This window comes from Bacidia gigantensis, assembly GCF_019456465.1.
Source record: "Bacidia gigantensis strain McMullin 20006 chromosome Unknown contig_231, whole genome shotgun sequence".
NCBI classification, from domain to species: domain Eukaryota; kingdom Fungi; phylum Ascomycota; class Lecanoromycetes; order Lecanorales; family Ramalinaceae; genus Bacidia; species Bacidia gigantensis.
In genome coordinates, this window is record NW_025408598.1 from 2,025,791 (window position 1) to 2,049,789 (window position 23,999).

The following is a 23,999-nucleotide window of genomic DNA, read 5'->3' on the forward strand; positions in this document are numbered from 1 at the left end:
TGTCTGTCTACAGGATCAGCAACCAGCGACGAACTTCATTACTTCAACATGGCTCTCACAATACTACTCAGTCTTACCTCAGTCTTCTCCTACGTACAAGCAGGACCTGTCCCATCTCCAGCCCGCGATCGACCATGCGCAACCTTCATGCTACCCGTATCCGCCACAGCACAAAATGCAGAATACGACATTGTGCCCGTTGCCGACAACATCAACGCAACCGCCTACGCCGTAGACCATGATACCTGGAGTTTCAACAACCGCAGTCACATTCTCCGGAACATTACCGTGTCAGGCACATACAACATCAGCGTGCAACTCTGCGTCCCACCTCACGGAATCAAGAAACAGCACCTCTTCATCGCAACCCACGGCGGCCTCTTCGACAAACGCTACTGGGACTCCGCCATCAACCCATCCGAATACTCCTTCGTCGACAACGCCCTCGCCGCAGGCTACAGCATCCTAACCTACGACCGGCTCGGGAACGGGCTCTCCGACAAACCCTCCGCCTCCACTAGCGTGCAAGCACCACTACAACTCGAGATCCTGCGAGGCATCACCGAAATGGCGCTCAGCGGCGCCCTCTCAAAACACACAGGCGACCAGCTGAAAGCGAACTCCTTCGACAAACTCATCCACGTCGGCCACAGCTTCGGCAGCGTCCTGACAACCGCCTTCCTCACCAAATACGGCACTCTCTCCTCCGCGGCCATAATCACCGGCTTCATCCCCAACCCGTACCTAGCCGACATGCGCGTGTCGTCCTTCAGCGCCGAATACGCTCCCCTCAACGACCCCGTGCTCTTCAGCGACCGCTCACAAGGCTACCTCGTGAACGGCCAGCTCACCGGTTTCCAATCCCTCTTCTTCTCTCCAAAGACAAACACCACCAGCGGCATCGGCGGCTTCGACAAGGAAGTGTTCGACTACGCGTTTTCGATCCGGCAGACGATCACGACGACGGAATTGTTGGCGCCGCAGGCGAGTTTGGGGCCTGCGTTGCAGTTTGAGGGGCCCGTGCAGTATGTGCTTGCGGAGTTCGATTTTGGGATCTGTAGGGCGGATTGTGGGGTGGATTTTGAGATGGGGAGGGAAGTGTGGCCGAGGGCGAAGAAGGTGGAGGTTTATACGCAGCCGGGGAATGGGCATGCGTTGACGTTGCATCGCAGGGCGGATGTGGGGTATAAGGCTACTTTTGATTATTTGGAGAAGATGGGGCTTTGAGGGGTGGGGGATGAGGTGATGGCAGACGTGTGCCCGACTCGATGCGTGCGATTTTGAGATAGGTTTGGAGGGGTTTGTATATAGAGGGGGGTGGTATAGAAGGTCTGGCAGCGTTAGCAGGTCGTTGTTCGTTTGAAATCGTTTCTGAATCCGGATAGGTCGAGCTTTTCGGAAAGATTGCGCCCATTACTTCGTTGATTGTCTGTCTTAATTTGCTTTCTCAACGATTCTAGCCAGTCGAGATGGATCTTTATGCAACATCTTATTCCTTGCTCTACCCCCGAGGTCTTGCAGAAAGAGCTGCAGAAAGCTTTTACCCTGAGTTGCACTTCCAAGTGAGTTTAAACCTGTGATGACCCTCCAGCTCCTTCAAAGCAATGGCCAGGACATCTGCATGTTTCTCTCGGTGAATAAACACACTTTGCTTGTAACAAGCCCCTACTTCGGCGGCTATGGTGGGCTTCTATCTCTGTCTCATGTCAGTCGAGTTTGAATGATTGGCTCATGCTTTTATTCTCCATCATTCGAAATGATGATCTGCAAATAGACAGCCTTCGCCATTTGAGACACCGTCAAATTTCCAGGGAAATTTGGCTAGGCTGATTCTATGAACGTGAGGCTCACCAAACGCAGCGTCTATCGATATATTCAACGCAAAAGTTTGGCTAGGGGCTCTAAGGATGCAATCTTAAATGCAAGACGTCTTCTAGCGTTCCAATTCGCTGCGCTTCTACGGCCGGCTTTATACCTCGTTCTGTCTCACATACCCCGAGATTCCTCGATATTTGTTCATGGGTATCTGCCCGCTGTCACAGATCTTCTAGTGTTTCGTCCTGTCCCTTAAGTAAAGAAATTCCTTGTCTATTTCAACTCTAAAGCCAAGGCTCTAGGGTCCGTGATAATTGCGCTTCACACATTACAACCTAGGCATCCGCATCAGCAAGCATCAGTTGAATGACAAGGGACGTCCTTTACCTCCATTCACTTCCTGGACGAGTCTTCGAAATAGGATCAAGGACGCAGTCTAAATGAAACGTTCCCCGCACTCCACGCGCCCAGATGTTCCCCGTCATTAGGGTTCTTTTGGCGGGATGAAGTCTTACATGAAATGAGATTGAACGCTTCTGCGAAGACTGCATTGTTCAATCTCCTACACATACTGATATAGTGTCTCTTCTTGCCTGCCCTCAATGGCTATCCGTTCATTCTTTCAAGCTTTGCTCTTTACAACACCACGCTCCTTTGCAAATCGGAAAGCTGGTCTTTTCCGTTCACGTTCTTTTACAGCAACCACAAGATACCTCTTATAGTTTCCATCCTGATCATAACCCCGAACTCTCATCATGCACCTCCCCACCTTCCTCCCCCTGCTTCCCCTCCTTTCCCTCACCACCGCCCACCTCCTCCCCCGCGCCACACCACCCGACTTCCCCAACCCCCCTCCCAAGGCAAAGCCCCCAACACATTCAACATCGGAACAGACAAACTCCCCGGAATGCCGCCTCAAGTCAAAGACCCGCTCCCCCGGTCTACGCAGCGCGCGATATCGACATCCGCTTCGCGCGGCTCAACTACGGCAACGTCTCCTTCTGGAAGCGCGACGAGAACAACGTGGCCGACTCGCTCGTCGACAAGTACACGCCGGGCGTGAACGATGATGCGACACAGAGCGCGTGCGGGATCCCGGATAATGCGTTTACGCCAAGCAGGGTTGCTATTCATCCGTATTGGTTGAAATACGCGCCTTTGTCACGTAGGTCATCTCCTTCGTTTGTTGTTTTATTCTTTCTTTCGTTGGGGTGGAAGCTGATTGGGGAGGGGGCGGTTTGGATCAACAGGGTACTGCCAACAGGACATGTGCATGTCGCTGCGCTTCCACGACCAAGATGATGGATGTCCGGATATGGTGCTCAAAGTCACCGATATCTGCAGCACAGACCCGAACGACGAGACGCACTGCGCGACGCCCATGGATATCAAAGTGGAGCGGGTCAAGATCCAGACAATATATCACCTTACGAACACGACACCGACGACGGATCCGGAGTTGAGTGCCGCGAAGTGGGATCGGTCTATGTTCTGGTACTTTACGAAATGCTTCGCTGATGTACGGCTTCGCTCTCCCCCCCTCCCTCCCCCCCCTTCCTCCAACTATCACCACATCCTCACCAACTTCAATATTCATTTGCTGTGTCTACCCATACTAACCATTCCCAGGGTCTCGCAAACCCACCCTACCGTGCCCCCTCAAACCCACCCTCGGACACCAACCCATCAGCGAACTGGTTCACCACCCCCGAGCTGCCGAATAATTGGGACGCAATCAACCCCACGACCATAGAGCAGCAGCAGAACAACCAGAAATCGTACCCCGCCAAGGGATGGGAGACGTATCCGCAGGGAATGTACGCGTGCCACGACGCGTTGACGCCCGAGAAGGTCATGCCGATCGGTGATTGGGTGCGTGGCCAGGAGCCGAGCTGGGAGCCGATTGCTGGGGGTCTGGGGCATGGAGTTGTGGCCGCGAGTGGCAGCGGAGGCGGGGGGGAAATGGGAATGATGTCGCTGATGGGAGTGGAGGGAATTCGACAGCTGGGCTGGGGAACGCGACCATTGAGCCTGAGGTTGGCGGTGGGGAGATGAATACGACAGAGACCGGGACGTCGGGGTCGCCGTCCGTTCAGCCCGTGTCCGTTCAGTCGATTCCGGGTGCTGAGTCTGGCGATGCTGCTGGAGGCGTGGCTACGGAGAAGAAAGCTAAGATGTCGCGGTGCTAGATGGTGGTGGTCGGAAAGCCGATCACTTGCGTAGGCTCAGGCTCAAGTCAGAGTGGAGACCTGTGATTTGGGTCTGCAAGCATTGTTGTGGTGGAGCAAATGTCTGGTGGAGAGACGGCCTGTGCGTAAACAGTATGGGGCTGTTCCACATTTTGAGTGTGGGTTCGGCGGCAGAACGGTAAAGATAGAGACAGGGCGATGCTAATGCGCAACATCTGATCCTGGATTGAGATTTCTTTGCATCAGCGGTTTCTTCACCTCAATCAACCTGTAGGAAGTTGTCTTTTCCGCCCTTGACTTTCTTGAGATTAGAAGATGCCTTCACACTTACTTACAACTCCGGCTCTCATACTGATCTCCCTATTTGCATATGTGCTAGCAATTCCATTAGACACTACGCTGACTGCTGGCAACACAAATTTGACCTACCCAAAGTACGCTATCTCCTTCCTCCCTGCTATTCTATATCCTAATATCTCATGCACAGCGCCGGTATCGACTATCCCGTCCCCGACTCACCATACCGCCTACACTACTACAATCTTCCCCCATCAGAATGGCCTTTCAGCCATAGACACCTCGCACTATCCGCCATCGAAGAGACCACGGCATTCGGGGCGAACATTTTCGATTATCTGATACAGCATCAAGGCCCTTCTATCAAGATCAACTTCAAGAAGTCAGGTGCATTAGGAGGGATCGTTAATCACGGCAGCGTCAGTATCCATATCGACAAAGTACCATTCTTTGACCCCACTTATGATGATGCGTTTTGGATCATGAAGGGGATGGAGGGCGCGGCGAGGGAGAAAGGGTGTGTGGAGATTTCGAAGATAGTGGTGTTCCAGAAGATCGAGAAAGGTGTCGGAGAAAGTAGAGCTATTGGCAATGAGGCTGAAGAGGTTATTGCGCATGTCAGGATGGTGCCTTGGTCTGAGGAGGCCGGGTTTGTAGCGTCTTGAATTCTGGGCAGAAGACAACGGATGCTGGATTATTTCTGCTGCGTGTAAGTCATTTCAGGATTGATTCGAGGACGAGCAAGGTTTTGGCGACATGTATCTTTCGACCTCCATGCAAAAGTTCCCAACTGAGCGGTCGAATGCTTTTGACCATAGCCTGTGTCCCTTCTGGATGATCGCTGCTCAAGGACTGCAACTGTAACAGCTCGAGAATTGATTTAGCATGATTTCCTGAGGCGGTGATTTGAATGATTACTGGCATATACAGCAAACGGCGTAGCACGGCTCACACCCATTTTGCATGCACCACGTATCCATAAGGCTTGTCAAAGTGATCACATTGCATGACAATGTACCAGAACTCGACACTTGGTCAATTGCAGTCAATTGCCGAATCCTACATAGATCCAAGGCTAGTCACGCCCCATCTGTAGCTAGCATCGCACTGTCAGCACATCGAACACACCACGAAATATGAGGCATAGCTTAGCGCTCCACAAGAACAAACAACTTGAAGTTTGCCCCATCCGATTATGAGTGTAGATTGCCCTCTAAGTCAGGACAAATTAAGCGCCTTCTCCATTATCCTTTGCGTTGTTGCTGCACTGGGCTTTGTATCGCGAATCTGCTCACGCTTTACATCTGGAAGGGGACTCTAGTTGTATGACCACACCTAATTGCCGGCAATAGTACGTCTTCTTGTCATTCAGTGGTCTCAAAAACATCGAATGAGCCCAGCTTGGCTGCCGCTGGTATCATGGGCTTTTAGAGTGGTAAGCATCATCACAGCCCCAAGACTTCTGACATGAGACTGGCAATCGTTGTCCGTGTAGCAAGGCCAAATCTCCCTAAAACACATTGCCCTTAGCGAACCAGCAACGAAAACATAGCGCAGCTCCACATAATCCTGATCTGCTGAGCAGTAGTTGTGTGTTTTATTATCTGCTCGAAGCTGTTTGAGATCCGTCGCCTTCTGACCAAGAGATCTGGCGTGCCCAAAGCTATCTGAGCCCTGCCAGTATCTTTTTTAGCCGTTGAAATGGACGTCCTGATAGTCTTGATTGAGTACGTAAACAATCACACAGAAATTGCTCTAACGGAGTCCCCAAACTGCTTACTTTCTAACAATCCTGCTCGAGTCTTCATGCTTGATAAGATGTCAAGAATGAGCCAGGAAGTGCTCCGACGAACAAGATTCTTGCGACATCACATGAGAGCGTGTCAATGTCACCAAATGGACAATCTGATATAACACAATCACCTCCCTCTTCGGAGACCGACGACGCATATTCGCAACCACGGGAGGAACAATATTTACTATTAATATATCGCGAGAATATTAGTGAGCTTGATGGAGGAGACAGAGATCGAACCAGTGAATATCCTGTAGCGCGTCAGAGTGGACATGCGAGCTTGTAGCAAATGAAGAGGTAGCGTATGTGCATTAGCTCCAGAGACAAGGGACAAACGACAATTCAGCCTCCAGCTTGTAGGCAATGATGGAGGCGAGCATTGACAAGACTTGGCACTAGCCAATATCGAACTTCTCCAGGACCATACGTCATGCGTAACAGAATGATTCTATCAGTTATACACATTAATCTATTCTCAGATAGTATTCTGGCTAACAATGTATTCAAAGGCCCTCAAACCATCGTAGTAAACTCGAGTCATAGAATCCCGTTGACCATTCCTTTTCATACAAATCACAGGCGCGAGTTGTCGGAATAATAACGTGAGCAATCGAAGCGGAACTGGCCCACGTTGCAGTTGGGTCCCATGCAAGGCACAACCGGCTATGATAAAACAAGTCAGCAAACAAGTATCACACAACATGTGTGGCTACACCCTCTCAAGAGAGCGCAGCACCACTATGACTGAGGAAACATACGCCTAGTTCTCCACAGCAATAGACCTGGGCCTTTGGCGCGCATTCGGGGTTTGTGGTATTGTCTAGAGCGATGCGTCAGCTCCGGGTTCATCGATTGGGTCAGGGGGTGTACGCACATCGGTCGCAGCCAGTCTGGGTGTTGCCGTTGTCAATGGTCGAGCCATTGCAGCATGTAGGGACCAAGTTGCCGATGCAAGCGATGTCGTTGAGAGGGGCCATGGTTGCGGCAGCTAGAGCACTGCTGAGAGACGAGGCCGAGGAAGCGGAGGACGAGGATGATGTCTGAGCTGCAACAGATGCCGCGATGGCTAGAACGGTTGTGAAGGAGGTGAGGAAACAAGTGGATGGGAGCTGCATCTTAGTAGTTGTTTGAGACGATGTGTGAGTGGACGTCTTGGAATATAGGACTTGGACTGTGGTTGTGACTATGGAGGAATTTGGAGCTGGAAGGGCAAGCGGCATCTCTTGTACCCTTGGTGTGGTTGCTGCATAGTGAAGGGCGAAATGACACCCCTTGGAGTACGCGTTGTTGGGCAAGCCACCAATGTCATTGAGTCCACTGCAATCCACCCAAACCTTGATCCACCGAATGAGAAGACCGCAAAGTTCTTGGCGCAAGCTTCGGTGGGGATCTCAAGGCATACCTCAATGGTACATTCCTGAATTGGAAAGACTGCTCGCCGTGGTGTCCCATATGCATTAATCGTGTGTTCTGCTTCTAAACTCAGAGACCTCTGACGCACAACATATTGTGTCATTCTCATTCGAAGTACGCGAGGAAACATGAACGCGTCGTAAATTTTGAAGAATTGCGGTGCTCACGCTTGCTTGTCAGCGCCAGGAACGAGGAACATGTCTTGATTAGCACCCCTGGTTTTGTTTGTTCTTGGCGGCTCGAACCACAGAGCAACGTCAGCAAACACTGTCTGATCTTTCAGGCTGAAAGTGCCGTGAAGACTCTGATATCTACCAAATACAAAGCAGTTTTGTATCAGCGTTCGCAATCCTTGAGTGAGATCTAGCATCGTAGCAGTTGGAGCAATATCCACTCTCAGAGTCAGGGACATCCGCACGCCGGTCGCTGTTGGCCCATAGTTGTACTTCGACTGAGTACCGAATCGAAGTTCGAGCTTCGGCTTTTGTCTCCAAGACACCCACAGGGCTTCAAAGATTAGCATCAGCATAGATCTGACGTCTAACAGTACCCCGTCAAATGTTACATCAACAGTAATGAGCGCGTCCGAAACATCAGACGTATTTATATTATTCAAGTCGCTATTGAAAAGTTTGCCTGGCAATCCTGACTCCGTATGGATCTCCCCAATTTTTCGTTGGTTATTAGATATAATGTCGAAAGCCGGTATGTCCCAGATCATCCATCCTTGTTTGTCTCCAGTGGTGAACAGTTTGTCCATCACGTCTAACATCGCCCATGACACAAGGAATGAATTCAGTGCTGTCGGCTGCGCTGCATCTGGGTAGAGCCACACCTCAAGACCCTTAACGTCGCTGTTTGAAAAACCAGTCGGTTCCGTGAAGACATCAATTAGGTCCTTTCGCCAGAAAGAGTCTATGACGCTGAAATAGAGGTACATGACTGGGACGGCCTGCCACGGAGGGTCCTGTTGACCGTTCATCTTAGCCTGTATCCTAGGCTTTGAAGATGGCACGAAAGGTAGCCCAAGCGAAGAATCATTATAACTGCTGATGTCACTAGGATAATCTATCAATGAAGCCATCCGTAAGGGGCCAGAAATGATACTTACGGCGGGATATTCACGTTCAGCGACGGTCTTTCGAGGGATACTGGGCTTGCATTAACGCTTGACAAGAGGAGAACCAGCCACAAGGGGTATGCCAACATGGGCAAACCAGGAAGAGAAACGCTTGCAATTATCACCCAAGAAGTGAAGGTTGCGACGTCTAGGATTCATGATCTATCTGCTTCAATGTGAGGTAGACATAATAAGCATGGAGACTGCGAAAATTTGAGATGCGACAGAAATAGCACATAGACCATGTCTCGCGCGTCCCCAATACCCTGCGACTATTTTCACCGACTAAGGAGTACTTGGATGAAACATCCAATCCATTTCGATCAAGGCTCAAGGGTGGTTGAAAACTAGAGTTAACTAGTAGCTTGTTCTACAGTAATTCTGAAGAGAGCTGCTTAGATCTAGATTTAAGTATCATGCGGGTCATTTTGAATGCATAGGGAGTATGAGCCTTAGAGAAGGATCGTATACATCGTGTAGGGTGAGCCATTTCAAGGACTTCCTTGATTTCTTGAGTGCCTCTCTCCTCGATACATCCAAAGCGAGTGGTCTTGCCGAGTCGCGATCATGGCGTGACGCTCTGATCATTCTCAGATGGCCCACTGCACAACGTGCAATTCTTGTAACCAAGTGGCTTGTAAATCATTAAACGCGCCGTATTTGCAACAGAATTTTCACCAGGGACGCAACAGCCTAAACCATCAAATCTTAGGCAGAGCTGCAGATACTCAGGCTTCATTCAGTCTGTCCCACAGTGAGGAGTACACAATGCGTCTTGGAAGGCGTGGGCAGCATCACTCATCGTCCTCAGATCAAGGCGAGATGCGGCGGGTAGGCAAGCTGACCGAGCATACAGCCATTCTGTACCATGCCTCGATCACCTTCGGCACTAGACTGCCCCTCCATTGTACGACTGCAGGGTCAAAGAGAGTGTCCCCACAGCCTCGCACGACGTTGACACGCTGTCCATTTCTGACTTCTCGCAGTGGCAGACTTGGATTGTAATGTTTATCTCCTCGCTCTTTTCATTGACCCGGATCATTCAGGAGTCCACTTCTTCGCGTGCGGAGAAGGGGGAGAGAGGATGTGGGGCTGGGCCCGTGATCTGAGGTTGAGAAGTTTGGTAGCTGCTGGCGAGGTCATGCTCGCTGAGGACGATACTCCCTGCGGCCGGAGGGATGAACTTATTGTCGATTCTAGGCTAGCATATGCAGCTGCGGCCATTGGCAAACGCGTCTGTGACACTGGAGTAAGTGATGCCAGAGGAGCCAAAACGCGTGAGGGACAAACGCCAAGAATGTCTTTCTTCCACATTCAATGCCCGGCACTCAGGCTTGCCAAGGGACTGCTTAGTCATGGTTTAGCGTGGTTGAAATCCGGGTGGATTACCCGATTTTGCCAAATATTGCACAACGACTGCAAGAATCTTTGCTTACAGGCATTTGTGTGCAATTTCGAGTAACCAGAGAGTTCAACACGGGCTGCAAAGGTCTTGAACATCACAAGTGACCTTGACTTGCTTCAATGCGGGCGCTTAGTACGACGAGACCGGTCAAACATGAATGATCATCACGAGGTCACAGCTGATTTGAGCATACCGAGATAAAGGGCTACCTATAATTTGATACTCGGATGGAAGACTATCAACCTCAAGAAGCGCTCGCACACTGGTGCGGTCTTGGTGCTGCGGTATCAATTGACAACAACTTCATGAATGCATAAGCCAGACGAACACTGTACAGGGAAGCTGGCATTCAATCTGGATCGTATCTAGAGACAGGTTTTCTAGTTTGTTCACTATCGCTCCCATTAATTGCTAAGACTGAGGAGACACATTCTGATATTTCCTTCGCTGAAGAGTGCTCCTAATCTGACGGGGGAAAAGGCTCGAACGAGGAGTTCCAGAACAAGCTACAAGTGCCACGACAGTCAAGCACAACGATGGTTTACCTTACCATTCGTATACTTCTACAGGATCTCGAACGCCTCTGCGGTCGAAATATTGAGACCTGCTATCCAACCTTTTGAGTATTCATAACGAACACCCGGTGGGATTGAGCTATCGAATGTCGACCCTGTCTCGAATAGAAACACACCAATGCTCCATAATTCTCCTTCGAACCGTTAGCCTCACAGAACAGCAACGACATGTTTTATATGGACTCACCTGCTGGTATCCAGCCGTATTTGGGAGAACTTTGTAAGCTACAAATACTATATGTGCGTCCTATGTCTTTCTCGAAATTGCTAAAGGTTTCCCTATCGCTGTCAGGATATGGCATTGAATGTTCAAAATGCGGCAGGTCCTGCGGTCCAAATTGTGCCAACATGACAATCGCGATCGTGCAGCTGCCTAGAGTCTTCTCAGCTTCCCAAGCGCTAAGAGGACTGTCTGACACATACCAGCTATGTATCTCCTTGGTGTGATTAATTTCGATCCATCTCTCTCAACACCACCATTAAGCACAAATGTTTTCTCTTGAAAGTATGAGTCCTGGCTTTCTATAGACTGGTAATGTTGAAGTGCCAATTGGCAGTGAGTATTCGGAGATGTACGTTGTGTTCCCCATGTTGTCAAGTCCGTACAAGTCGCCGGTTTTTCAGTAAGGGGACTGCTGGTAGCTTTGTAGATCTTCGAGACAAGCAGGACTACCACGATGATTACCGTTGAAAGAGCCATCACATTTTGTAAGCCGCGTCTCTGTCGGGCGTTTCTTGGTCCGGATAGTCGGTTATGGTTTCCGAGAGACTACTCCACCAAAGTTCCAACAAATCGAAGGGCTTCAATCTACGAATACTCAACAAGGTTCAAAAGTACTAGAGACCGCAAGCGTTGTCGCTAGTCAAGACTCTTATATTTAGGAAGGTCTGTGCATAGATACTCGCAAGACAGTCTTGCGCTTACCTCTACTGATGTGTGCGCAAAGAGAGTTCCAAATTTCCCCTCGAAGCGCGCCTAAAAATACCTACCATGAGATCTAGGATGCTATTCACAGATCCGCACTAATAGACCCATTCTCGGGTATATCCTGATTAGAGGGTCGAGTATATTGCGATAGTTGTGGGGGACAGATAGATTACAAGAAGAATCGTAAGCTCAAGGCAGGCCACGTTGTATGGAGCTGTAACTCATCTGAGCCAGCTATACTCCCCATGTTCAAATTACTCAATCTACTCTCCAGTTCCCGTGTCTACTGTCATAGGCCCACCGAAGGATGCAAGGTGAGAGCCCGGCCGAATCTCACTTCCGACTCATCGGTCTTTAACACGTATATCAGAGTCGTATCACAAGAGGGCGCGGAAAGATCAACAAATCACATTACATGCTCTCTTCACCGCAGGCTCCAGCTTATGTTCTAAAAATTAGCTCTACCGATATTACTTCTCAGGTAATCTGTATGCCCAACTTCAGATATGAGAAAGGATGATGCTCATTACCATCTGCGATAGATCAAAATTATCGGATCTACTCGATCTCCATTAGCGATAACAGGATTAAGATATGTATTGAGCATACTCGGTTCCAGAGAGCAATCTAGTCAGAATCTGAGGTATGTGACATTTAAGCTTGTATTGGCATGTGGGCATGCGGGCAACACTGTATGCTCTGGTTCCGAAAAGGGCAAGCATGATCATTAAATCGCATTGAGGGGGCATCTGAAGATGATCTTCTCGATGAGAGTAACAAACCGCAATGCGGTTGATGTGGTATATCAATTCAATAGGCAGCGCTGCAATTAAACAACTCCGATGGAGCGAGTCACGTATGGAAGGACTTAAAAAGGTGGGGAGCACCTCAACACGTGATTTTACGCTCGAATTCCCATGTTCCTTTCCGATCGCAGTCTCGTTGCAAATTCTTTTTTACTCTATGGGTTGGACTGCGGGGGTCTTTATTCTCCGTGGCAAATGTGCTTTACCCCACTCCCCCTAGGGTCTTCTTGCTGAAAGTCTTACAGTTACTCATGGCGGTGCAACGGCCAATGGAGAAGTTCAATCAAGAAGGAAGCGCAACATATGCGAAATCTACAATCTGCCGGGAAGCCCCACTGTCTAGCCAATCTCCCTTCAAATACCACTTAGAGACCCAATTCACCAGTGCACAAACCTGCATGACCCCTGTATACCACGAATCTCTTCCTAATCTCTCGTGATAGGCGCCGAAGCCGTCTTCCTGTTGATAGCAGGTCCCAAATACCCAGCCGGCACAACCCTCTCCCCATCCTTTATCAGCCAAAAATCCTGCTGTGCAAACTGTTCATTGAACTCGCAATTTATTCCGCTAGTATCTGGCACCGTAGCATGACAATGCTTATCCCAAGAGAGCACCCTGAGTTGAGTGATACAAGCGGTATTAACACCCGCCGCACTGACCGTGATATTTATACCGGCGATCGGGGACTCAGTTCCACCCGTTCTGTTGCAGGCATATGCGCTTTCGAAGAGCAGCTCGCCTGTTGTGTAGGTCTTGAATAACTCGGTCAGTCGGGGGCCGTAGTTTTCCCCTTGGTTGTGGAAGTTGTCGAGCGTGAATGCTGATCGGTAGTTTTCGCTGTAGAACCATGCGTCGCAGACGTTTTGCGCATTGTAGCTTTTGCAGTCGAGCGGGTAGGCGAGCTGCGTGCCGTTCGATGCTAGGGCTACTGGGTTGGTATCGCGAGCAACGATGGCGAGGATGTTGTTGGTGTTGAGGGCATCGGATGCGATGTACGTGTTGAAGGCGAAAGTGAGATATTTGGTTATGTCGGCGACGGGTGATGGTGCGGTGCTGAAGTTTCCATGTGATGCGAATGCTTCAAAGTCGGTTACATTCGACAATAGCGCGTCGTTCGTCACTTGCAAGTTGTTTTCAGTCTGCTGCGCGAGGCTTGCCAAACCAGATGTTAGCGCAGACTTCAGTCCGGGATACTCCAGAATTTCCAGTATCTTGGGAATGTTGGCGTTGACAGCTGTGCTTGCATCACGCACTCCGAGAGTCCATCTTTGAAAGAAGGTGGTGATAGCTAACATGATGTCAGTGTTGATTCCCCAATCAATGAAAAAGACCTACAGTAGATATTGTACGCTACATAAAATGCTTTAGCGTCAGTGGCGATCGCAGGATTCGGTGGAGTAGTGGCCTTGTATCCAGTGAGACGCAGAAAGCAGGCTGAAAATGTTTCACCGTTGTTGCAGGTATGTGACGTGACCCAGTCGTCAAGATACTGTGTCAGGTCCAGTACAGCCCAGCAGTCACTACCTAACCCGGTCGGTGGTTTGTTGCAATCGATCGTTGCCGAGACGTTCTGACGTCTTACCAACGAAAATATGGTGTCGTCTCTCTTGGGAATGGGAGCTTCCCTACTGTTGAGAAAACTGAAGGGGCTGGCATACGTGCATTTCAGAGCCGAGAATCCAAATGCAAGCAGCTGGATAAGAAGATTTGACTTCATTTCGAGATTATTTCTTGATAGTGTTGCTTCAAAACCAGTTTTTATCGGACAAGGGGGAAAATCTATGGCAATGGCTAAGAAGTCATCTCACCAAATACAGGGAAGAAATGAGGATGGATTTCGATACGAGTCAATCGTCGCGTGGTATATATGTAACCCATGATTTGGGTGAAACCCGACTGTCTCGCATTATCAAGGCAAGACATGAGGATTCTCTTTGTCAAAAGATAGGTCATTCTGTCGGAAATCTTCCCATGATATGTAAGCTCACCGAATTATGGGATCATTCATGTTCAAAATAAGGGTGATTGCGACAAGCGCAATGCACAGCATCCATGCTGAGCTCCAGTGTTGGTTTGAAACGCGATTTGATGGTTCTAGCGACAAGGAGGTCTATTTGCGGTTTTTCGACGCGAGCGCTTCTCCGCATTTACGGAGGGTGCAGATCATTTCACAAGCGAATGCTTTCAAGACACTTCGGATCCCCAAACACGGTCTGATTCGTGATGACTCCTAGAAAATTGCCAGATGACCAGGCATAGTCAGTGCAAGCTGCCGGTTGTGACCCTGTGACAATAGGTAGCGGGGTCGTTGCCACATCTTAATGTAGATGCGAAAAGCGGATGAAGTGAATGATGACGCTGAAAATGACGCATGAGCTGTGATGACGATCACACAAGACAATTTGGATAACGACTGTGAAGGAGTCCCTGTCACAATGCCGAAGTAAACTCCAGAGCTTTGACAATAACGATTCGTTTATTCCCAGGCCAAGCTTCATACATATGTAGTTCTGACTAGAAGGAAGCGTGTTGACATAGATGCGATCGCTTGCAACCCTCGTATCGTTGTCAATATGTAGTCTAAGAAGGCATGACTGTCCAATGCATGTTCGCGCCACGGACCTCCGCTGTCATTCGAGTATTACCGAAGCGATTCCTGAGCTCTCCGTTTAGGAGGTTCGATGGCCAGTGTCTAGCATTCTCAATGCGTACCGCAACTTGTGCGATATCATTCAGAGGTCGTAGGCAGTCTATGATGTCTTGCCGAACGGATTCTTGTCCAGTCTGCATGCCAAGTCTATGGTCGAGATCAATGTGGACCTTCAATCTCTGTAGACTTGGAAGTAGTGTCAAAGTCTTCAATACCTGTCGCCGGATGTCCCTAATACATCGATTGTAGTGCCGTGGTAGCGCATAAAGTGGTTGTGGCTGCCACGCGACCGTGAAAAATGTCGACGACGATACTCGATTGATAATTCTGAGACACGACGAAGCTATTCCTTGGCGTTCATGAGGTGACAATTGACGGATTGGTTCCAGTGAGGCGAAGAAGAAGGGTATGCGGGAGAGTATGAGAGGCAGGACTTCCGTGTAGAACAATAGGTCAAGCTTCAATAGAGGGATGACAGGCTCTGATTTCTTGCAAATCAATGGAAAAATTCTCACCGGGGGCTGAGTCTGTAGCATTATCGTACGGAAGTTTTGATTCGGATGATATATGATGACGGGCTGAAAGTGATTGGAAATTACATGATGATAAATTTCCATGCGAAGCTCCGGGGGTAAGCGGTGAATGGGGGTGGGCTGGCCAGTATTTGATGTCATGGTGAGTTGTATTGATGGACTCTAGGCGGGGTAGGAGGTTATGGAGATGTGTTGTGGATTAGAATGTATATCATGCGGAGTCATCTTGTATGCTGGATTGTGTTCATGCAAGCGTCGTGGTACATCCTAACGAAGCATGATCAGAAGATACGTGAAAAGGTCAAAGTATTGAGCTATCTATGCACATATTAAGAAGAGATAGGAATCGCAGACCACAAATCACACTCAACGTAGAAAATGGCGCTTTGTGTACGAGATTTCTTTCGGATGCGACATATTGAGATTTCTCATTAGGGTAGGACTGACTTGGCATCCGAAGGCCCGCTTAACGACTGATTCTAAACAACTGCGCTCCTACAGCTCTGGATTCTTCATCAGGGCTGACCATCATCAATGATACTTATTTGCATAGAATGGTAAGCAGCCGTCGCCACTAAAGCTACCCCAAGTTTGAAATTGATCTTGAAGGCTTTTCTCGACCTTCAAGGTCTGACAAGGCACCTTCTCCATTGATAATCGCAAGTGCAGCACCAGTACCGTATGCACAATAGGCTCCTTACGCTCCCTCCACCTCTTCCCTCATGTCGACCAAACCTACCATGCCGAGTCTTTACCCTTCCTACTAGCACAGCACGAGCTCTGCTCGGCTGTCTCGACCCTCCCAAGAGAATCGCTGATGTCAAGAGCATTGCCTAGTCGAAAGGGAGTGAGAAGTAAAATGCAGAGAAACTCAGATATGCAGGGCTAGGATGGGCTTCCTACTCGTTGTTCAAAGATGTGTATAACACCTGCGGAAGACGCCATGGCGGTCGGTAGTAGTCGTGCATTAAATAAGCTGTCAGAGAAGACATCTCAGAGCATGAAGATATTTGGCAGGAGTCACAGGCATCAGATCATTTACAAAACCAGGCATCTCAGATGACTAAGACTGTCAGTTGTGCCCGTACGCAGGGGTTGTCGGAAGATCAGCGGGTTGCTGAAAGGCAAGAGCAAAATGAGTTAGATGCACTCATTCACCTACAGGGTCGTACAAGACTGCTCTCGGTGGTCAAAGACTTGACTTGCTGGCGTGAGGTCTGAATGATTGCACAGGTACCCTTGCAAGTTTTCAACAAAGGGTCCATTGTGGGGAAGCGGAGCAGATCGTCGAAGAGCACGATACACATGACAAATCCAACGGAGAAACGGAACCGTTGGACCCTTGCAACAGAATAATGCGGGGCTAAGCAACGAAATTGGCTCAACGTTGAGCTCCACGACCGGCCGCATCAAATCCTGACGTCCAATACCACCTGCAGTTCCCAGAAAGCGCCATCCCACACTTTGGCAGCTGTGCCCCATTGGTCGGCGTTCAGAGACCTTCGACCCTTAAGACGAAGGACGCCCTATAAGCTTTGTGGGCTAACGGTTGTACATTCAGATTTGCGTGCGACCTCCGCAATGACGTGCTGTGTACCCTTGCGGCGTGGAGGCTCTAGCAACACAATCGCGATAAGGCTAGCACATATACTCGGGCCTCCTCACTCTTCATCGTCCTGAGAAAAAAGATTAAGCGAGAAGTGCAGATTCAAGCCACAATGCTATTCATGGCCGTACAAGATTACCACGAGGCGCGACTCCCCTCTGGCCTGCAGGATGTGTACGTCCAGTACAAGCAGGACACCCGCGCCATCATTGCCTGGCTTGTCAGCCATGGACCCAGCAGATACAAAGCCTCTCAGCGGCTCTCCATCAAAGACCTCCGTAAATTGGCGGATTACATCCGAACTAAAGCCGTCGAGATGCCCGACGTCATCGGTTTCCAATTCCGGCAAGCTATTGCAGCCAGATCACGGCTGAGCAAGGTCTTCCGGAGTGGCATCGACCAGAGCCAGCGATTTACACGAACCGAAGATCATGAGTTCTTTACCAATAGGTAAGCCTCAGGGCTGCGAAACCTTCGCGCAATATGATTGACTTGCTTGGCTCACCGAAGCCTGCAAAAGATGTATGCAGATCTCTGCGAATGCTGTGCTCGACCAAAGGATGCCTGCGTTCACCAAAATTGCGATCATACGTCTGTTGCGGACTTGAACAATTGCCGGTACAGTGCGCTTGTCGCAGATTGCGTTGATGAGGATGAAGATGATCGCGAGATCCTTCCCGAATCCGAAGACTCTCGTCAGCCTGCTGAGGCCTGCGCTGAATCTGCTCGTCCAGTGGATCTCAATTGTAGTCCTATCATTGCAGAGGATCACCTCGGGGTGGCTTTTGAGGCCTGTCAATTGGTCAATGTATGGCGAATAAACATCCCAAAGTTTGCTGACTGCCGCTGAGACAGACATCTGTAGGAATTGGTGACTTTATTGAACAAGATACACAGCATATGGGATGAGGCAGCTCGAGGTGAACTGAGCGTGGTTGCCGCCGCTGTACTGTCCAGTGCCGCTTATACTGCATGCGGGGATATTGAGAACAGATTGGCGCTGTCGTGTCAAATAATTGATCCCGCCGAGTTACATCGGATCTGCAATCAAGCCAACGAGGCCTTTCACGCGTCCATGTCTCCGGATGAGTCAAGTCTACTGTCAAACAATCTGACTACAGGCTTAGATGATTGCTGGCAGAACTTACTCAAACTGAAATACCACAGCCTCAAAAATGGCTTTGAACAGGACATTCTCACCAACCAAGGCTCATTTTCCATCACACTCGCCAACGGCGGTACATCAGCCGCCATCGACTGCGAATGCCGCAAAGTGCTGCTCCGGAACATTGTCCACTGCTTGACTGACAAACGTCAAATTAACAACGTGATTCGACTCGGCACACCCGTCTACGCTGAAGTGGGCTTCATGCTCACGCACACAAACGAACAATCCCAAAGCCTGCACGGCTCTCTCGGCTTGCACATGCTTCTCGAATCCTACAAGACCTACGCATTCAAGATCGCTCCAAAACCTGCATCGCTCTGCCGCCTGCAAGCACTGAAATTCGCCCAGGCCGCACTCCCCAGCATCGATGCCGTGCTCGACAGTCCGACAATGCCCTGCCGCTGCCACGGCACCCTGGCCTACCACCTCGAAAACGTTAAGCTCGATTTCACATACTACCTCAAACTCAAGCAATTCGATCTATTCTTCCAGTCGCCGTGGGTGTGCGGGTCCCACATCGTCGAAATGCTGCACATCCTGCACTACTACGGTCTCCGTCTCTTCGCCTACCGCCGCTATGTCGGCTCCGTCATACACATGTACAATGCGCTCCGTCAAATGACCGATTTCGAACCCATCGAAGTGCTTGAGGACATGAGCGCCACATTCAGCGACCTCTTCTTCCCCGGTGGACGGCCGACGCGTAACTTCAAGGTCGGCTACCTACGCTACTTGGGCGGCCGGCTGCACTTCCATTCGAAGAAATCAGTGCATAAGACGGGCTGTCACGAGTTGATCATACCACCTCATACTGCGAAGGCGACGGCGGGCTTCACAGACAGGGAAGACGCGCGGTTTGACACCGGCAGGCTATGTTTCCTTTTCCGGCTCAAAGAGCGCGGGTGGAATCTTAGCGATAAATCTGTGGCGCAGATGATGACCTCCCCCACAACTTCGCATATGGAGAGGAAGATAGCAGGGCTCAGTATACCTGCGACTAGCCCATCATCATCCCGACCTACCAGCCGAGAGAGCTCGCGTCCCAGTAGCAGCGACGGTAGTCTTAGCCCCAACCCCAGCTCCACCTCGTCGGCACCAGGTAGCGACACATGCTCGCCACTCGACCACGTCTCCACCCTCATTACACCCGCGCTCAGCGGTCAATTTCCTCTCGCAAGGATCAACATGTTCAAATTCTACAACTTGTGCGCTAACATCGTCGATAAGGTTAGTGATCGCTACCATGGCCCAGAGACGCGGCCGGGTCAGTACTGCTTGTGCTGCGCGGAGGTGTTGTTGGAGAGTGCGGATGAGGTATCACAAGGTGGCGTTGGGGGAGTGAGGAAGGCTGGGGGAGGTATAATGGGTTGTCGAAGGATGTGAAGGAGCTGATAATGATTTTGAGAGAGGTCATAGGGGAAGGGATGGGCGGTGTGGGGAGGGAGGATGTGCTTTGGAGTGGTGTTGTGTGATGGAGTGGGTTAGAAAGAGGGGTGGGAGGTACAGATTGGATATATGCTGTTAGATTGGGAGCTTGGTCTTGCTCATCGTGCCGTTCGCTACCCTCTGGGTAAAAAGTTCTTTTGAAGCTTAACTTCAGCATAATCCAACGATTTTGTTAACCTCTCATCATGGGCTTTCGCAGATTAAGATTTGCGTGCCACATTCCCTTTAGAATCGACCTTTAATGAGACCCATCTAAGAGTAGAGGTAGAAGAGCCCCTTATCATAGCTGCCCGGCTTCTGATTGGCTGACTCGTGGCTTGGCTGACTCAACCGGTCTTCGCCCAGGCACCTCGTCGTCTTGATGATGATCAAGACCCCATGTCGAGCAAGTCAACTCATAACGCATCCACTCGATCGCTCTACATTGCTCAACACCAACTACCCTCGGCTCAAGTACAAAATTCACGCCTTCCCGACCATCCCACTATCTATAAACCTCAAGCTCCCAACACCCACCTTCCTACGCACCCTCTCTCCGCCGGTCCCGCTCCGCAAACCGACTTAACCGCCTTCTCTCCCTCCTAAACACAAATCCTAGCCCCCCATTTTCCCTCTCCCCAACCCCGTCACCACTAACCTCACCCATCATGTCTCCCCTCCCCCTCCCCTTCCCCCTCAACCTTCACGCAACGCCCCTCCTCCTCCTCGTTCCCCTCACCCCCTTCCCCCCCTTCCCCACCCCCTCAACCACACCACCTCCATTCTTACCCTCCTCACCCTCCTCACCCTCACCCCCGGCATCGCAACCCACCAACCCACCCTCTCCAACCCTCAGCACGGCAACGAAACCCCCGCCTGCGCAGCCATGACATCCGGCTACGTCTTCCGCGTCGAAAACGCCGCCACCGTCGCCTACCTCCAGCGCGTAGGCGTCACGGGGAGGCTTGTTACTGTTGCCGTACACCCTCCTCCCCTGCCCACAGAAGCCAGAAATGCACGACAAACTTCAGGGATGGGGGACATGGGGGGGATGGGGGCGGTCCCGCCGACGTTGACGATCCTCGCCATCGCCGTCTTGGTACGCTGTGGAGATTGGATGGCGCTGGGTGCGATATCCCTCCTCATCCTCGCGCGCACTCTCAACGCCCTCCTCTTCCGTCGCCGAATCCAGGGGCAGGGGCGGGGCTGGCACGGCGCGTCCGAACCGGGTGTTCAAGGGGATCTGTTGGTGCTGCTGAGTCAAGACCGCTGGGTACGTTTGCGCGGCCAGGTGGATGCGCTGAAAGCCGTGACGTCCGGGTGTTGGATGCGGGATCTGTCGCCGGGCGAGGGGTGTGTGGACGCCGTGGCGAAGGTGTGTGTGTATCTGGCTGTGGTGGTGGGGTTTGAGGGGACGGAGGGGGGAAGGGTGTTTTGGGGGCTTTGGTGCTGGGGAGTGCGGGGGTGGTGGGGTGGAGAGGTTGGATGGTGGGGAGAAAGGAGAGGGTGGGGAGGGAGGGGAGGGGAGGGGGGAGGTGGGAGATGCATGGGTGTGGGTTGAGCGTTGTCGGGGAGAAGAGGTATGAGAGAAGGAAGGATTTGGCGGAGGAGTTGGTTAGGGAGACCGGGAGGGATGATTGGGCTTTGAGGTTGGGGATGATCAATGAGCCGATTTTTGGGGAGGGGGGGAAGGTGGGGCCCGTGGAGCTTTGAGAGGGTGGTTGGTTTTGGTGGTGCTTGGAGAGGGGATGTGAGATGCAGGAAGGTGGGATGAGCGAGATGTAATGATGGTGATGCCCTTTTGATGCTACATGGTCTGCCTGTCATCAACTTCGCCGAAGCATTGACGTGTTTACCAAAGCCCTTTTCAGCTTTGAAAGGATTGAATAGGTAACATGACTCGAGCCTTAAATCTTCCTCGAAAGTCCCACAGTAGGTTCTAATGACGATTTTTGTTGAGAGTCAGAGGAATTCATGTCTTTTTTATTATTTGAGAAAGAAACATGCGTCGGTAGCTCGGTAGACGCAAGTGACAACTCAGGAGCGGACGCGAAGGAGTCAGTCGGAGAATCCGCCATTACCGACGTATTCTCTTCAACTATACGATCAATTTGGATGTGGGGTGATGATAACAGTCTCGTGGCGGACTTGAGTATTCTTTCACTGTCCGTGAGAAACACCGGAGTGTCATTTCCAGGCATGACATGAGATATGGATGTATGTGGAGGCACGATATTTGGGTTTCTAATGAGTAGAGTCTTTCACCTCTTCTGGCACTTCTATTCAGCCATACAAACTCTCTTTCAATTATGAAAGTATTACTCTCCATGAACAAAAGGGAGCAACGGGCGAAGCTAGTTCCAAAACCTTTGAAAACCTGGTCAAGAGACTTCCATGGCACCAGCTTCCTATATTACAGCTCTTCCCTGGCGCCTGAACATGACCACAAATCAGTCAAAATACAAGATCTGCTCGTCTTCTACACGACAACGAAGCTTCTGCCACGGATCAAGAACCATTACTAAAAAGAAGCCCCAAGAGGCAACATTCTAAAACGGCATACCCTATCAGACTTACATCTCCATTTCACAGGACCCAAAACAATTAATTCCGGGCTAGAAAACACAAATAGTCCGATTGACTCCCCATATAACTTCGTAACAGACGTTTCGTTTATCATACATCCATCCATCATATACATCGACCTCCCCCTTCCCCCTCCCCCTCCCCCCTCCCCCTCCCACTCCCAACACCTACGGGCTGAATCTTTTTCTTACCAGCTTCCTCGCCTCCCTCGACTCCTTTCCCTCCTGTCCTCCACCTCCCCGCCATCCCCACCCTCGCAAATCGCAGCATCCCCCCCTCCCACTCCCAGCCCCACTCGTCGAATCGCTGGTACCGCAGCATCTCAGGATTCTGCACGCAAAAACCCTCCTCTCCCTCCCACCCCTCCTCTTCCCCACAGCCAAACAGCGGAGGCCGTGATCGCTCGGGGTGGGAGTATCTTCTCATCTTCACGACGGCGCGTTCGATGTCTTTGGGTTGAGGCTGGGCTTCTTGTTGTTGGGGGTGTAGGGGTGGAGACGATGAGGGGATGTTGAAAGGACTGTGTGTCGTGTCTGTTGGGATGGTTGGAGGTGGGATATGTGGGAGGGAGAGTGGGAGGTTGGGTTTTGTGTTGCGGAGGGGTGGGGCTGGTGATGGGGAAGGGGGTGGGGATGGCGATGGCGATGGCGATAGCGATGGGGGTGGAGATGGGGAAGGGGGTGGGGATGGCGATGGGGGCGGAGATGGCGATGGCGATGGCGATGGCGATAGCGATGGAGACGGTGGGAATGAAAGAAAGACTGGTGATGGTGAGCGGGATGGGGATGAGGATGGGGATGGTGGAAATGAAAAAAACTCTGGTGATGATGGTGATGAGGGGGATGCGTAAGGTCTGAGAGCTGATTTGCTGCGGATGGATTCAAAGATGCGGTTGTAGATTGGCCGAGAATCGAATAGTTGTGTCGACTGAATGGAGGATTGGGAAGAAAGCGTTCGATCAGTTGTAGTAGTGTTCGATGTGGCGGGCGTTGTGGCTGTGGTTGATGGAGTGTTCCCGGAGGTTCTTGGTGAAGTTCCTGGAGAGTTATGTTGCGCGTTTCGAGCCGGAGTCAGATATGCGTTGCTGGTAGATCGTGATGGCACAGCTTGTTCAGCTTTGCTCCAAATTGCGTTGAATTGAATACTTTTACGCTCCTCTTGGATTCGCGAAGTCTCCGGAGGCACAACATTCACTGTCATCGCTTCCAAATCCGAGACTAAACCCTCAATCTCAGTTTCTGTCGTAGAGTCCTGCTGAGATGATATATCTGGAGCAGAAAGGGCGTGCATCTCGCGGACCTGTTGAAACGTGTCCTGCATCGCTCCCTGGTCGGAAGGCAATCTGAATACCAAATCTTCGTTCGTCGTCGGATTTGTAATGACTGTCTGCGTTCTGCAATTAGAGCATGAGTGACGTCTAATTGAGACTTCGTCTTCTGATTCGTCGTCATTTTCCAATCGTTGATCATCTAAAGGTATTAATTTGCTAGACGATGGTTCTCGCTTCGACGCAGGGCCCGAGCCTTTTGAATCGCTCGCCAGTAATAGCTCTTGGTTTAGAGGGAGAGTCTGAGGTTTCAAAGTCTCGTCCTTTCCTGAATTAAACAGCTGTTCGACCTCCTGACGTTGGAAAGGGTCGATGAACTCTTGACAGCCCATCCCTTCTAACCCAAATCGGAATACGCGT

General features: G+C 50.7%; 6 protein-coding genes across 6 annotated transcripts; 4 read left to right on the top strand and 2 right to left on the bottom strand.

Annotated features, from left to right (window-relative positions):
- Nucleotides 1-48: 48 nt before the first annotated feature.
- KY384_004620 (uncharacterized protein) lies at nt 49-1,227 on the top strand (the record flags this gene model as incomplete). Its single annotated transcript, XM_044813125.1, has 2 exons — nt 49-1,025; nt 1,062-1,227. 2 exons carry the CDS (start codon nt 49-51, stop codon nt 1,225-1,227), a joined length of 1,143 nt encoding a protein of 380 aa, XP_044670545.1.
- A 3,256-nt stretch (nt 1,228-4,483) lies between these two features.
- On the top strand, nt 4,484-4,958 carry KY384_004621 (uncharacterized protein; the record flags this gene model as incomplete). Its single annotated transcript, XM_044813126.1, has 2 exons — nt 4,484-4,818; nt 4,856-4,958. The coding sequence occupies 2 exons, from the start codon at nt 4,484-4,486 to the stop codon at nt 4,956-4,958; spliced, it is 438 nt and encodes a 145-aa protein (XP_044670546.1).
- A 2,714-nt stretch (nt 4,959-7,672) lies between these two features.
- KY384_004622 (uncharacterized protein) lies at nt 7,673-8,491 on the bottom strand (the record flags this gene model as incomplete). The annotated part of the gene is made up of 1 exon (XM_044813127.1): nt 7,673-8,491. The coding sequence occupies one exon, from the start codon at nt 8,489-8,491 to the stop codon at nt 7,673-7,675; it is 819 nt and encodes a 272-aa protein (XP_044670547.1).
- Nucleotides 8,492-13,031: 4,540 nt separating this feature from the next.
- KY384_004623 (uncharacterized protein) lies at nt 13,032-13,639 on the bottom strand (the record flags this gene model as incomplete). The annotated part of the gene is made up of 2 exons (XM_044813128.1): nt 13,032-13,181; nt 13,205-13,639. The coding sequence occupies 2 exons, from the start codon at nt 13,637-13,639 to the stop codon at nt 13,032-13,034; spliced, it is 585 nt and encodes a 194-aa protein (XP_044670548.1).
- A 3,606-nt stretch (nt 13,640-17,245) lies between these two features.
- On the top strand, nt 17,246-19,077 carry KY384_004624 (uncharacterized protein; the record flags this gene model as incomplete). Its single annotated transcript, XM_044813129.1, is given in 4 exon segments — nt 17,246-17,583; nt 17,758-17,941; nt 17,999-19,004; nt 19,016-19,077. The coding sequence occupies 4 exon segments, from the start codon at nt 17,246-17,248 to the stop codon at nt 19,075-19,077; spliced, it is 1,590 nt and encodes a 529-aa protein (XP_044670549.1).
- A 3,743-nt stretch (nt 19,078-22,820) lies between these two features.
- On the top strand, nt 22,821-23,162 carry KY384_004625 (uncharacterized protein; the record flags this gene model as incomplete). The annotated part of the gene is made up of 2 exons (XM_044813130.1): nt 22,821-22,834; nt 22,880-23,162. 2 exons carry the CDS (start codon nt 22,821-22,823, stop codon nt 23,160-23,162), a joined length of 297 nt encoding a protein of 98 aa, XP_044670550.1.
- Between the last annotated feature and the right edge of the window lie 837 nt (nt 23,163-23,999).